Source organism: Nicotiana tabacum, chromosome 3, assembly GCF_000715075.1.
Source record: "Nicotiana tabacum cultivar K326 chromosome 3, ASM71507v2, whole genome shotgun sequence".
Classification (NCBI taxonomy): Eukaryota; Viridiplantae; Streptophyta; class Magnoliopsida; order Solanales; family Solanaceae; genus Nicotiana; species Nicotiana tabacum.
The window spans coordinates 166,551,651-166,567,966 of NC_134082.1; the positions used below are offsets into that span (position 1 = coordinate 166,551,651).

A 16,316-nucleotide genomic window follows, 5' to 3' on the forward strand; every position below is an offset into this window, starting at 1 on the left:
CCAGTGTTGTTTGTAAAGAAAAAGGATGGATCGATGAGGATGTGCATAAACTATCGGCAATTGAACAAAGTCACCATTAAAAACAAATATCCATTGCCGAGGATTGATGAATTATTTGATCAGTTTCAGAGTGCCAAGGTGTTTTCAAAGATTGATTTGAGGTCTGGCTACCACCAATTGAGGATTAGGGCATCCGATGTCCCTAAGACAACTTTTCAGACTTGGTATGGGCATTATGAGTTTCTAGTGATGTCATTTGGGTTGACAAATGCCCCAACAACATTTATGGATTTGATGAACCGAGTGTTCAAACCCTATTTGGATTCCTTCGTGATTGATTTTATTCATGATATCTTGATCTACTCCCGCAGTCGCGAGGAGCACGAACAACATCTTCGGATCGTTCTTCAGACTCTCAAAGACAACCAGTTATATGCTAAGTTTTCGAAATGTGAGTTTTGGTTGAGTTCAGTTGCATTCTTGGGTCATGTTGTATCAACAGAGGGTATTCAGATGGATCCTAAGAAGATTTAGTCAGTCAAGGACTAGCCCAGACTCACATCAGCTATAGAGATCCGGAGTTTCTTAGGGTTGGGAGGCTATTACCGTCGGTTTGCGGAGGGGTTTTCATCTATAGCAGCCCCGATGACCAGGTTGACCTAAAAAGGTGCCCCGTTCAGATGGTCGAACGAGTGTGAGGCGAGCTTTCAGAAGCTCAAGATAGCTTTGACTACCGCGTCAGTGTTGGTGTGATGTCGTGCCATATTATGAGAGAGTTAATGCATGAAGGGTGATGCCGTGCCATTTCTACTATTTTCGTATGGTGAGAATGAGAGTAAAAGCACGAAGGGTGATGTCGTGCACATGTTTTGCTATGTTATTACTTCCGTTGGTTCAAAATATGATATTTATTGTGTTTCTTGCTGTACTATTTTCAGGATTGGATATTTCCCCTCATCATGTTTTCTCTTTCCCGTTAATATATGCCATATTTTTATTTGTTGTTATTTTCTCGTATATGATTCAACTGCACAGGTTCATGTTATTGTCGTGTCCTAGCCTCGTTAATACTTCCCCGAGGTTAGGCTCGGCACTTACCAGTACATGGGGTCGGTTGTACTAATACTGCACTCTGCACTTTCTATGCAGATCTCGGTACTGGACCGCACTGATCAAAGTAGGGTTGTCGCATTCAGTCCATCAGGAGACCCAAGGTAGATCTGCCGGCGTTCGCAGACTCTGGAGTCCCCTTCCATCTATCTTAGTTTCCCTGTTTTCTTTCACTTCGAGAACAAATGTATTTTCTTTAAACCAGTATTTATAGTAACTCTTAGACGTTTGTGGATTGTGACACCAGATCTTTGTGGTAGTCGTGTACTAGTGTTTTAAACTGTTATAAAATTTTCGCACTTCCTATTTGATTAGTTTAAATTATTGTTAATTACTGTTTTGGTTCGTGATTAGCGTGTTAGAAATGTATCTGTTGGCTTGCCTAGCATTCTAAGTGTTAGGCGCCATCACGAATTTGGATCCTCACCTTTCTGGTGCCAAGGCCTACCCTTCCACTTTACAGGAAGTTCTGACAATGATCTACCTTTTATGAATAAGCTATGTTCCATTATTCAAATATTTCATATAATAACAGGCATGTCCTAACATTAGGTAATGGATTAAGACCACTTTAGCGTTTTTTAAATTGCATTAGGTTATGTTAGGAAGGGGTATGGTATGCCTAACTCCGCCAATATAAAAGTGTTAACTTCTACGAAAATGGATATATTGGGACATATACTTTAATCAAGTAAAGCAAATTATTGATAGAACATACGACAAGCCATTTTGGCAAATCAATTTTCATATTCTATTATTCTTATTTGGAGTTTATCAAGACGTCTCTCTCAACAAATAACAGAATTAAGTTTCTTATGGGAAGTATTCATTGCTTCCTCTAACAAATTTTGTTGGGTATCATTTTAATGCGCTTAAATTGGTTAATAAAACATGAAGAAAAAGAAAGATATACTCCTATATAATATACATACGTACGTTGAAGAACAAAAACAAAAGTTTCAGTAATAACCCCAAGTCACAGGCTAGATTTCTGCTAAGGTGATTCAAAACAGAAAAGAAAAACAATTATGACAAGTGGGAATTGAATCAATAATCTTACCAAAGTTTTGAACCTTCTTGATCACTAAGCTATGCTTTTGGGCAGTGTCAAAAAGATTCAAAATATAATATATAGAGTCATAAAATAGATTTTGTTTTAATTTTAACCCCCTTCTGCTCTCCTAAATCCGCCCCTGATCACAACAACTGACAAGTAGGTAATGAATGTTAAGAAAACAAATTAAGAAAGTCTTCATCTTTAACGGGAGCGGCTAAAAATATATATTTATTTCTCATTAAATAAATTTTTTATCGGAAGTATTCATGGCATCCTATGACAAATTTTGCTGAATATCATGAATTTAATGTACTGAACTTGGTTTAACTAAAACATGGGGAAAAAAGCTGCCATGAAGATAAATTAAGAAAGTCTCATCATTTACACTAAAAGAAAATGGAAAAAAAAAACACATCCTTTTCTACAATTAGTAAGAATTTAATTAATTTCCACCGCTTAATCCTCTTTCAACAAGTGAAACTTCAGATTCTTCTTTTTCCGCAGATTTTTCAGCTTTGAGCTTTAGTTCATCAAGATATTGCTGATAACCATAGGATAAAAATCCCCAAAGAGCCAAAATCATAGAAACAGCTTTCACCCCACTCATCTTCTCATCAAATATAATGACAGCCAGAACTGGAATTAAGGGCACACTTAATGTGGTAATCACATTAGCAAACAAAGCAGATACCTTCATAATCAAGTTGAGAAGTCCAATTGTGTAAATCTGCCAACACAATGCAGTCCATACTAAAGTCATAACATATGATACTTTCCCTAACTTATATTCTTGTATCTCTGATTTCATCCACTTCCATTCTCCAGTCGCGAAAAGGCCAATGAGAATCGCACACGTGGCGAAAAAAGATTGCCAAATCACTACGTTCATCACTTGTCTCACTGTGCGTTTTTTCATAATTTTTCTAAAAATACGTTCAGTGGTGGATAACAACAACGCCATACCTGCTGAACCAAAAAGTGTGCAAATAAATCCTATTGTATAACTCTTCCCTTTCGATGATTCGCCGTTGCCTGAAGAGGAATCAATAGGTTGAAACACAAGAAGAATTGAGGAGATTGTGAGTAAAATTATAGAATTGGCTATATAAGTAGTTATTTTTTGGGAATTAAGGAAAAATGAGAAGAGGGCATTGAACCCTAATTGGCTAGCGGCAATTAAGGAAAATGTTGAAACAGGGAGGTGTAATAATCCGACAGCATTCAACATGCAACTTCCACCCAATAGTAAACCGAGAAAAACATAGACAGATAAAAACATCCAAACCGATGGATTTTTGTTATTCCTCGCGTTGTCGTCGTCTTGAGTTTCTTCTCTTTTTTTCAAGAAGAGAATTGGGAAAAGTACTGGAAATCCACCAGTTTGTACAAGTGAATTCACCCAAGTGCTTTTTCCACCTTCTTTGTAGTAAAGCTCGCCGAGTAGTGTAGCAGCTGATAGGCAAATTAGAACTAATAAAGAGTTGAAGCCTATTTCGAGCCACCTCTTGTATTTTGCACGCCATGAAGTTAATGATTGAGAGATAGTAATATTTGAACTATTCGCCATATAATCTGCTCCTTTATCAGCTTCCTCTTCAACTATATGAATTAGTGGCAAATAATTAAGTTTAGAAAATTAGGAAAACGTACACAAAAGAAGATGAAGACCGAATTATAGTGTGAGAAAGCTTACAAGAAATGTGGTGCTGTTTTTCTTGAGTTTCTCCCATATGAAAAATATATCAAAGTTCTTCAGACTTCTTAGGCCTCGTGGACGCTTAAAGCTGAAATAGCAGGAAAGAACATCGTCCTAGAAAGTGTGGGGGTTCATTTGTTTAGGGAGGGAGTAGGTGAGTTGCGTTTGGAGTAGGTGGGGAATGTGGGAAGGTGTGAATGGTAATAAGAGAGCAAATAAACAAACAGAGCAAATTATTATCTGTTGCCAATCATGAAATATGGGTGGTTTAAAACATTTTAGAGCAAATTATTTCGTACGTCGTATTCTGTATTTCATATTTATTGTATTGCTATTATTGTATTGCTGTTATTTTATTATGCATTTGTATGGTACTAATATATCGGTTTCGGTTGCTTTTTGAGTCGAGAGTCTCCTGGAAACAGCCTCTCTACCCTTCGGGGTAGGGGTAAGGTCTGCGTACATATTACCCTCCCCAGACCCCACGTGTGGGATTATACTGGGTTGTTATTGTTGTTGTTGTTGTGGATTAGGAACGTGAAACTGTTTTTTGCAATTCTTAGCTAATTTTGCCTGTTTTATTGGATTTAATTAGACCGTAAAGAAAGACAATTTTGTGATAAACATGTCATTAGAAAGTTGAAACTAAAAAATTACTAAATGTTGAATATGATATCCTTTTTGATATATATATTTAAAAAGGAAAGTCAAATACTCCCTCTGTTCCATTTTAACGAATAAATTATTAGTTTAAACTACTTGTTATTTTAGAAAATTAAGATATAATTAAAAATAAATTCTTTTTTTGCACTTAGCATTAATTGTTCTTGAAAACATAAGATTAAATATATAAACAAGGGTATAGTAGTCAAAAAACCCTTAATATGAATATCTTTTTGGGGACGTGTAAAGAAAATGACAATTAAGATAGACCAGAGGGAGTAATATACATTGATTGTTAGACTTAAATCACGTGTTATCCTTCTGATTTAGAAGAGTTCTTTAGCCGGTGTCTCTATATATATAGCAAAAATATATACAATAAATTTGTAAATGAAATTTGACGGGGAGGAATATGTTTTTCTTCATTTCTCTACACCTCTTCAGGTACTTATTTTGGATAGGCCATGAAACTAGCTAATGCGTCTCTCTTCCTTTTTCATTTTCTTTTCTTCTTCTTTTTTGTTTCTGTTAAAAAATACAAATTATTTCGTCAAAACTGAATAATACATATTTGAATCTTAAGATGTTTGTATTGTTTACCCTCAAATCGGATAACAATTAAATATACGATTTTAAGGATACGTATATTAATTCAACACAAATAACCAAAAATATTAGATAAACGATCAAAACAGTTGTAATGTTATAGCCAAACCAGTTATAATATTATGGCCTAACCCGAACCTAGGTTGAACAGTAACTTTATCCTCGATTGGACCCTTAGTTCGAGCCCAATTGTGAATGAAGAACAAAACAATTAATTAAGAACTTTAGCAGTAGCTAGAAAGCAGAAAATAAATATGTATTGCTTTGATTCGCGTGTTACAAAAGAAAAACTTCCCCTTTATATAGTAAGAGAGTTTCGTCCCTAGTACAAGTCTAAAAAAGGTAAAAATCTTCCTTTCTCGTTAATTGTTGTTCCGTAACCGACATCGAGCGAGATCTGTGCCGTGATATCCGGTTAGGTACGGATATCACGGCCCTCTATCCGTCGTGCGTAACCGTTTACCATATTTCCTGAGGTTTTAGAACTTGTTTTGGATCCGGGGAGCGTTGCTTTATCACGCCTGATGATGAATACATCATTCACCTTTTATGGATCTCGATACGAAGGGCTCCCAGCTTGGATTTCAACCTCGTGCATCCATGCCCTTCTTCCGTCTTCTTCACTAGGAAATTGGGTATGTATTATCCCTGATTTTACCCGTATACAGATATGTCCCTCGTTTTTCGAAAAGTAGGTTTGCCGAAACAATGGAAAACAATAGATGAACCTGGTTCCTTCCTTCGTATGTTACAACTGAGATGACGGGTAGATCAAAACGTCCCCTCAGTCGCGTCGTTCTGACTTCAGACACGTGTCAGTCATCGGCTGACTGCCCTCAAATATGAAACATCGTGCATTGATTATTTTCCCCCTATAAAAGCTTCTACCTTTTTCACTTCTTCCACTTTCCGATTCTAGATTTTACCCTCGAACTCTTAAACGGTTTTCAACTTCTCATAGTCTTCATACATTGTTCTTTGAGCCTTCATATCTTCATCTTGAATCATCATACATTTTCTTTAAACCTTCAACCCAGACCTTCATACCTTCATACCATCTTCAAATCTTTATTTTTTTCTTCAAACCTTCATTCTTTACTTCAGACCTTTATATTTCTCAGATTACAATGGCAGAAACCCCCAAGTTAGTGCCTTAGGGGGCTGCTCCTTCATCTTCCCACCCGACCGCAGATGCCGAGATGGCCATTCCCAAAGTGGCTCAGGAGCCTCCCATGCAAAGCTTCATATCCGGGGGCTGCTCTATCGGAGACGACTTTAAGGTCGAGAAGGACTATAGTTAACAAGACCGAGGCGAGGGAGCATGGAGATACATATGCTCCATCACTGAAGAAACCCTACCCATAGTCCGAGTGGACTGTAAATGGGAGGGTAAGGACGTGGTGGTTCCTGGGTCCAATGACGATATTACTACTCACGTGAAGGGGTATTTGAGTATTTACACTTACCTCTTCACACTCGTCCTGGTGGACCCCATAGTCCTTGATTTCTGCAAAAGGTACGAGGTGTGCCTTAGGCGAATTCACCCGTCCTTATGGAGGATCATGATCCTCTTACGCCATTTCATGAACAATATCGAAGCCCCCCAGTTCACCCTAGACCATTTACTCTGCCTATACAGTCCCCGAATCTTCCGAGGAGGACTGATCAAGCTCGTTTCCCAAGCAAGCAAGGCTCCTTTCTCGAGCATCGACAAGGACCAAGATCGAGGCAAGCAAGAGAGGTTTGTTCTGGTGAAAATCGAAGACCTGATCCCTCCCGAGTTTCTGCCGTTCCCCAAGGAGTGGAACGCATCCCGTAAGAATTGTCTTTCTTGAGTATTCCTTTTTTTATTCTTTCTATCACTGCCTTTGTTTATGGTCGTGTAGTTGTTGCCTGAGTTCCTAATGCAATTCCCCAAGAGCGCATGGCACAGGCCTTTGAAGGGCAATGAGAGGCTCGTTCTCATTGTGAGGTTCTTTCCTGAATAGTTATCATAATGTTCTTAGCTTATACAGTACTAACCATTTTCTCTTTTCTTACAGGTTTGCCTAAAAGCACCAAACTTAGGTCATTGGATGAGGACGAGGATCCGCCCTCGCTTGCCGAACCATCCATTTCAGGGAAGCCCAGGGTCGTCATGAAGGAGGAGAAGAAAAAGAAAAAGAAGAGAAAGTCCTCGGGTTCCTCGGACACCGAGGTGAAGAAGAAGAAAGTAACCATCCAGGTCTGGAAGCCCAAAAAGAGCACCAGGTCTAGGGTAACGGACCCCAATTCTCTCTATCGGCTCAAGGATCAGCCAAATACAATGACCTTTTCATCGCTCATGGGTCGACCCTTTAATGAGGGGGAGCAAGCGACGTTCGAGAAAGCCATGAGGTCAATCCCTTCTAAGTAGGGAACCAGAGGGAGAGACGAAGGCTGTGGCCTCCCGCGAAGCCACCCCTATTCTGAAGGAGGCAACCAGTGTCATTGACCTAGCACAGATGCCCTCCTATACCGAGTCTATGCTTGAAGAGGCACAAGCGAGCAAAGAGAAGTCAAGTGAGGTGGCGCAGGGCCCAGACAACGCCCTCAACACGTTCTTTGACGGCATGGATATGGCCACACTAGAGGATTTTTCCCAGCTTGGTCACCTGGAGAAACCTAAGAAGGACGTGCCCTTGGGAGCGGGCGGGCCGAGTTCGAGCCCAAAACTTTTGAAGCAATTCTCTGCTCCGAGTGTGGACCCTGAGCGCAATAGAATGGTCATTCTTACAATACCGGAGGATGCCTGGGTCCTGTCTGCTCCGGTGGGTGTAGCCAGCTACCTTCGATGCTTGGTGACCGAGGAGGACCAAGCAAAGATGAACGAACTGGGCACGTTGAGCCTCATCAACGAGGTGCAGCAGGCGTTGAACTGGGTAGGGCGTCAACCCTTTTGTACCCCTTTGTGAATCTCACTTTGGTTTTTTGATGTCCTCTACTAACTATATTATTTTTCAGGCTTTAGTGCTTCACCGTGAAAGCTTTCTCCGGTACCGCTTGGAGTTAGCCAACTCAAATTTGAGCTCAAATAGCAGGTCTAGAAGAAGCACATGTACATGGCTCTTAGTGAGCAGTAGGACGAGACCCTCAAAGACCTCCCAATTCTCCAAGCCGAGCTAGAAAAAGCTCAGAAGGAGCAGCTAACCTAGTTGAGAATGTAAAGATCTCTGAGGCTAAAAACGAGCAGCTAGTCGTGGTGACTAACAACACAACTTCGCAGGTCCAATAGAAAATAGACCTAATCGACCAGCTTCGGGCTGAGTTGGACGAGGTCAAGGCCACGACCGAAGTGTGGAAGGTCAAGATGGACTTGCTAGCTTCAGAGAAGGAAGCTGCAAAAGCAGAGCTGGCATCAGTCGATAACCAACTTCGTGTCGCGAAGGACAAATTTGATAAGTGGTCTCGGCTGAATGATAATCTCCGGGCACAACTAAGCTCGACCGTCACGGTACGGGATGCTCTCGGACAAGAATATATGGCAGTGAGGTCCAAATTGGATGCAACCTCTGTTGATACCGAGGAAATAGTGGCCTAGTACAAGGCTGATGTGGAGGTGGCTGATCGCTTCCAACTCCACACTACTAATAAGTAGTAAGAGAGGGTCGCAATAGCTTTTACCCGATTTTTGGTTGGGATCGATATCCACAGAGAGCTAGAATTGGAGTCAAGTATCTATTTAGTTTAGGAATACGTATATGTTCCAAATTACACTTCTCATCATTTTTGGAGTTTTCTTTATAATTCTACTTGTACCAAACTACAAATTGTAAATTAAGCGAAGAGTTAAATGTTACGGGTTGTTCAAATAGTTTAAAGGGCACTAGGGTAGTGACATCCGCCTAGGTGGTCAATTGACGGGTACTTGAAACTAAGGCACAATTAACATGATTGGGGAGTATGATATAACCGTTGCACTACTTTACCCACTTTACACCTCTCAGTGGTTCAAGTGATTTTGCCCAATTGACTTTCTCAAGACCAATTGGGTATGCAAATTTGCCCAAACAGCTAGCGTTCAAGTCGGGTATTACTCTCTCGAGGTTTAACCATTTAATTGGGGCTCTCAATCTCTTGAGTATGCCCCAATTCCTTGTTGGATCAATTTCGGAGACTTGGGCTCTCTTTCTCAAGTAGAGCCATGTCAACTAAACACAAACTAGTGTTTGCAACCACTAATTCAGCAATTAACCATGAAATTGACCCAAATATCAAACACCCATAGTCAATTTAGCCCTAAAATACAATACCCATCAATTACCCACACTAGGGTTGAGCCACAACCCTAGCTAATGGGTCTAGCTACTCATATTCAAAAAAGAAAAACAAGAATAGATGAAGATAAACAAATATTAATTAATTGCTAAGTTAAATACAAAGATTCGATGATGAAGTGTAGTTAAAGTTGCCCAAAATGGCTAAGAAAGGTTGGCCCACGAGCGCAACTATGCTATTACAATATCTGATACTCTAAAAATGGAAAAAGAATTTATTTATACTAAACTGAAAAATTTGGACAAAAATGCCCCTGAGGGGTTAGTGCGGACCGCACAAAATGGTGTGCGGACGCACTAGGGCTCTGAACTTGAAGATCTGTCTCTCTGAACTCGGGATCCACGGACCGCACAGAATGGACTGTGGACCGCATTGACTTGAAAGCTCTAACTTGGCACTCCTCTAAATCTCAGCTCTACGAACCACACAAAATGGTAGTGCGGCCGCATTGCCTTCAGTGCGGACCGCACAAAACCTAGTGCGGCCGCACTACCTTTTAGCCTGGAAATCCTGCTCTCTGAATCTCCCAGTGCAGACCGCACAGAATGTAGTGCGGTCACACTGGCCTTGTTTTGCCTGAGCTTTATCTTGTCTTGGTACTTATGCAGGTTTCACTCCTTTTGAGCTGATCTTTGACATTTTGTCACTTTGTTGATCAAACCTGCAATCAAGCACAACTTGTGAGCCTTTCAAGACTATTTTGTATGAATTTCTAATCAAAGCATAAGCAAGAAGGAGTACAAAATGTGTCAAAATCCCTAGTTATCAACTCCCCCAAACTTAAGCCTTTGCTTGTCCTCAAGCAAACAAAATAAGACCCACCCCTTAAGGGAAAATCCAAAAAATTTTCAGCTATCTTAAAGCAACCTCAACTAGCATCAATTGGGACTAACAATTGCCCTCAATACAAATGAATCATTAACAACATTTACTCTTTGAAAAACCATGGATCAAGTGCGACACAAGAGCATCAAGAGTTGACTCAACACATCAAAGAACTCTTTCAATTACTTTGCTCATTATGGAACCCAAACTCACACATCCTCAACTCTCCCTAAGCAAACCTCACCTTTAGAATAGTGGCACGCAAAATGAGGTTAATGAAAATTCACTTATCTCTCTCAAGAAAGATTCACAAGTACGACTCTAAGTGCCATATGCTTGCCCCTATGTGAGTATCAACTAATGTAAGTTTCATTCAACTCAAGATCATATAGGGCTTTTGTAGAGACATTGTGAAGGCTTTTGGTTCAGGGTAGGGAATGTTTTAGTCTCATTAGGTTCCATCTTCCCTTAAGCACTTCTTTTGATTCATTTGGCACACATTTACTTGACTCTTTGAGTCCTTTCACTTCTTTCTAAGGGGTTAGAGAGACACATTGTCACTCTTTCTTATGCATTTCAAACCTTTTCTCCTTTTTTTAAATTTTCACACCTTTCATTCTTTGTTTTTCTTGAATCGTTTTTATTCTTTTTCACATTGATCATTCCTTTTGTCTTTTTGCTTTTTTTCTTTTTCATTGCCTTTCCTTATCTTCATTTTTTTGCCTTTTTACCACTTTGTTGCAATCCTCATCTCTCCCCTCAAACTTATACTTTTGCCATGTGCTAAAGGAAAGATCGGGTGCCAAGAGAGGGTATCCTTTAGAACGGGTATAGGCTTGTATCATGGTTCTTGCAAGAAAAAGATCTAAGGTTCAAAAGGGTTGACTAGGGATTTTATCATTGGTAGGCTATGGAATTGTTCAAGCTATCGTTCGGATCAAAGAGAGCCTATAGTCATGTCTCAAGTCAAAATTCACTTAGGATTTCACCTCAACAAACATTTAGGTCAAGTTCTAGACCAATGGCTCGGGACTTGGACTTGCAATTCAATTACTTACCACACAAGCTAAGGGATTGCTAAAGACCTAGAGTCGGAGGCCCATAATGACCTTAGATACGATTTGAGCACACAATGGTCCCGAAAAACCACTTGATGATTATCGGTCAACACAAGAGTCTCAGGGTCACAAATTTCACCATCCTAAACACAACAATTTGTTTTTGATCATGAGATCAAAGACAAATGTGCTAGGCCCAAGTGAAGCTTTGCTTGAGGCACCCTTAACTACCAACTATTAAAAACCAAAAAAGAAAAATGGACTCAAACCCTTAAGAATGTTGTCATGCCATCCATCATTGGGAAGAGCCACCCGGTTCACACCACACTCCACCTTTGGAAAGAACCGTGTCATTAAGAAAACCAAAGGCTTATTGCAAACTTCGAAAACAAAAAGCTACGAATCACAAATAAGAAGCTAAAAATGAAAATTTTTGTGGAAAATAGAATGAATATATATAAGAGGGGATTTGAATATACAATGGATGTGATGAATATATACAATGTGATATAACTTTATATACAGACCCAAAGTGAAATAAAAATGCGATAAATGTAACGAAATATCAGAATTATATACAGACCAAAGATGAAAAATCAAGAAAGCATAAAAAATGTTAAATATATACAATCATCTGAATGAATAACAAGTAGGGTCTACCCCCTCAAATGAAAGCTGGCGTTATCCCCAATGCCAACTAGTCCAAATAAAGCACCAAAATGAAAAGAGGAAAAATGATATAGAAACTTCCTATGGCATGTCTGTCTGCATAGGGTCATGTGTGGTCCCTGGGTCCTCTCTATGCTCGGGGACCTCAGACTGGTCCCCTGTGGCCTGCTGCTCTGCTACTGGGACCTGGACCTGAACCTAGACAGGCTTTGTAGGTAGTGCACCTTGTGGCTGACTAGAAAAGATCTCCTGTGGGTTAGCCAGCTGGATGACTGCATCATCAACTCGAGGGATCATCCTCTTCCTCTTGGGAGGCCTCTGTGACTGCTCCGGCTCTGGGTGAGCTGCTGGTGCTGGGTCTTGGAGCAGTAAATCTAAAGGCAGGTGATCCGCCTTTAGTCTGTCTACATCTACTCTCATCTCCTTCACGGACTCTTTGGAGGCCCGTGTCTTCCTCAGCTTCTTGTGCTCCCGATCAAGCTCCTTGAGAGCGTTGCTATGTGAATCAACTTCCTTTGAGAGCACTACCTGAGTGTCAAGGATCTTCTTTTGGTTGTCAAGTATCTCCTTGAGAGCATCCTCTATCGACTGTGGAACCTGTGCTGGCAGAGGTGCCGACTGAGCCTCTACCACAGTGGTGAGTGTGGACAACTTGGATGAGGCAGTCTGCATCCATTTGTTTATGCTAAGAAGCGCCTGACTCAGTCGGTGAACAGTAATAGGATGGTCCCGGGAAGATGGAATCTCCGAGCCTGTTGAGGCGGATGGACCAACAGGAATGGTTGTGGATATGGAAGGACCGGGAGGGATATCTGTGGGAATGGAGGTAGCAGCAGGAGCCACTACCACAACTGGCTCTTCAGATTGGCCAGTTGGAGCAGTAGCTGTACCTTTGAAGTTCTTGCTCTTAGGGTTGTCATCCCCTGCATGCTATACCATAAGAAAGGGGCCTTCGCCTTGACTCTGATGTCGAAGGGCCTCTTTTCCACCTTCAAGTCCCGGAAGTACATTGTGAGGAAACTGGGGAAAGGATAGTTCCGATCATGCTCCGTACCCATGATAGTAATGATTCTGGACATCACATTGCCCACATTGATGGGGTACCCTGCCATGATAGAAGCCACCAACACATCCCGGTGGAGAGGTAGGGTGTTATCATGAGTGGTAGGGTCCAACCGACTACAAACAAAAGTCTCCCACCCCCGTGCCTCAAAATTCAAACTCCGTTTCAGAATCCGGACTCTAGCAGTCAACCACTCGGGGGTGGTACCTGGGATTGCCAGGTACTGTGCTAACCATGGATGGAGCTCCTTTCCCATTTCCATCTTCGCCATATACAGAGTTTTGTCCTCCTCATTAAAGCCCAGGTACTCATTTATTGACTTCCCATCAAACAACACCTTCAAGTTTCGAACCTTGGTCACATTGGAGCCCTTTTTGATGTGGGCTATATTACTGTAAAATTCTTTGACCAAGTGTTTGTTGGCGTCTACACACTCATCTAGGAAGTTCTCCAGCCCACTCTAGTCCTAAACTGTCTCTGCACATTGGGGTTGTGGGGTAGTAAGTCTCTATCAATGAAACTTTGCTCTGGGATCAACTTTCTCACCGGACACCACTCCTGAAATTTATGGTACGCCACCTCACTCATGAATCTATCTTACCAAACTTCCGGCTTTCTAGTTCTGGCAATGACTCCCACCTGAGGCTCACCTCCTTCTGCTACCTCCTCATCTCCCTCTACTTCCTCCTCATCTCCTCCTCCACCCTCTCCGGATAAAGAAGCTATGGGAGAGGTGGAGTATTCCCCACTACCTGCTGCTGAGCCCTCAGACGACACAGAAATCACATGTGTTGGTGCTTGGGCAGTGGGTGATGGTGGAGGAGTGGTGTCTGTCAGTCTTAACCTCCCCGGCCATTCAGGGACATGTGTTGGCACTGAATTAGAGGAGATCTCCCGGGAGGGATCGTACTCACTCCCCGACTGATCATAGGCCCTATCAGCTGCTTTTATTATCTTTCTTGTTCTTTTTATATTTTCCCGGACTTGGGGAGTGAGTTTGATCATTTTTTGCTTCCCTCCCCAGGAAGATTCACCTCTTCCCGGTTGTTTTGAGCCTTTTCCTCATTGTTTAACCATTGTCTACAACACAATTGAAATGACTTTGTTTTAGTTGCAGCAGTAGAGAAGCAGTTAAAATCAGTGTTGCAGAATAGGAAGAAAAGTTGCAGAAAGTTCTCAGAAGTCCCTTAGTGCGGACCGCATAAAATGGAGTGCGGCCGCACAGGGGTCAGTGCGGACCGCACAAAATGGCCATGCGATCCGCACAGGGGTGGGGTTTAGAATACCCACCCTCTATATCTTGGCAGTGTGGACCGCATAAAATGATAGTGAAGCCGCACAGGGGCCAGTGCGGTCTGCACTGCCCAATGTTCAGCTTTCTAGAGATTCATCAGTGCGGTCCGTACAAAATGGTAGTGCGGTCCGTACAAAATGGTAGTGCGGACTGCACAAGGGCACCGCAGACCGCACAGAATCGACGGCGGTCCGCACTGAGTGCCCAGAAGCAACATAACTTAGGGTTCCCAAGATTTTGAAATTATATATAAATTAACACCTAAATCATGCTCCTACGTGTTTGTCCAAAGTATTTAACTAACTAAGCCTATTTTAAACAAGAAATTAACAACCCTATAATAACCGAATGAAAACAAATACGGGAAGAAGAAAAAGGGAACAAGAAGAACAAAAATTAAATGAAAATAACAAATTAATCAAGTGAAAAGGAGTGGGATGTTACCAGCTATGAGATGAAATGAGGAATTATGGTACTAATCTGTTAGTTACGAGTAGATGGGAAGATGAACAATGTTTTAGGCTCTGAGATTCAAAAGTGCAAAAAGAGTAAAAGGAGGGCCTCAGGCCCTATTTATAGAAAAGGACCTGGGGCCCAGTCTTACCTACCAGTGCGGACCGCACAAAATGGACCGCGGTCCGTACTGCACTGTTTTGTTCAAGCTTGAGAAGGCAACGCTCTGCGGTCCGTACAAAATGGAGGTCCAGTACGGACCGCATAAAATGTAGTGCGGATGCTCTGGAAAACTTCTGAGAGGCTACTTTTAACCCTCACCAATGCGGTCCACACAGAATGTAGTGCGGCCGCACTAGCTACTTCAGAGACCTGTGCATTTCTCCCACCATGTCTTACACTGCATCAACACAACCCTGTAACATCTCACAACCAGTTAGCCCAAAAATAAATCCTATACTACAAAGAAAATCAAAGAAAACAAGAAGAAAAACACATGGGTTGCTTCCCAAGAAGCGCCTGATTTAACGTCGCGGCACGGCGTAGGTTACTATCACATCATTTGAAATGAAGAAGTGACACCACGTGGCTATCATCAATTTTCCCAAGATAATGCTTGACCTGGTGCCCATTAACTCTAAAAACTTCACCATTTTTGTTCTTTAAATCAAGAGCACCAAACAAGGTCACACATACCACTTCAAAAGGTCCAATCCATTTTGATTTGAGCTTTCCCGGAAACAGACGTAACCGGGAGTTGAACAAGAGAACTAAATCACCTACTTTGAATTCTTTTCCATGAGCATATTCATTATGAAGGTACTTCATCTTGTCCTTATACAAGGACGAACTGGAGTAGGCATGGAATCGGAATTCATCAAGTTCATTAAGCTACTCCACACGTAGATTGGCTGCAACATCCCACTCAAGATTAAGCTTCCTCAAAGCCCACACGGCCTTGTGCTCTAACTCAACTGGTAGATAGAAAGCTTTCCCAAACACCAACCGGTACAGAGACATACCAATCGGAGTCTTGTAAGCAGTCCTATAAGCCCATAGAGCGTCATCCAGCTTCTTTGACCAATCGGTCCTATTTGCATTGACCGTCTTTGACAATATGCTTTTGATTTCCATGTTGGAGACTTCCACTTGACCACTTGCTTAAGAATGATAGGGGGTAGAAACTTTATGATTGACACCATACTTTGAAAGCAAAGTGTCGAAAGCTCTATTGCAAAAATGAGACCCCCCCATCATTTATGATTGCACGAGGAATGTCAAACCTTGTAAAAATGCAACAACACTCTGGGCCTCATTGTTGGTCAAAGCTGTAAGCACGTGATTTTTGCCTTTTGAAAGAATTACTCCCAAAAATTCGAAATAAAATAATTTTCCTTGGTGTGCAATTTTGAGAATTTTTGTGACATTTTTGGATAATTATTTGTATTTGTCTGTGCATGTTTATTTGTTAAATTAATAAAAAATACAAAAATATGTCGCATTTTGCATGTAGGATTTAATTCTAC

The 16,316-nt window shown here is 41.3% G+C and overlaps 1 protein-coding gene across 1 annotated transcript; it reads right to left on the reverse strand.

Annotated features, from left to right (window-relative positions):
- Positions 1 to 2,515: 2,515 nt before the first annotated feature.
- LOC107813586 (purine permease 21) lies at positions 2,516 to 4,034 on the reverse strand. Its single transcript, XM_016638864.2, has 2 exons — positions 3,861 to 4,034; positions 2,516 to 3,766 (listed from the first exon to the last, which is right to left on the reverse strand). The coding sequence occupies exons 1-2, from the start codon at positions 3,895 to 3,897 to the stop codon at positions 2,610 to 2,612; spliced, it is 1,194 nt and encodes a 397-aa protein (XP_016494350.1). The 5' UTR covers positions 3,898 to 4,034; the 3' UTR covers positions 2,516 to 2,609.
- Positions 4,035 to 16,316: the final 12,282 nt, after the last annotated feature.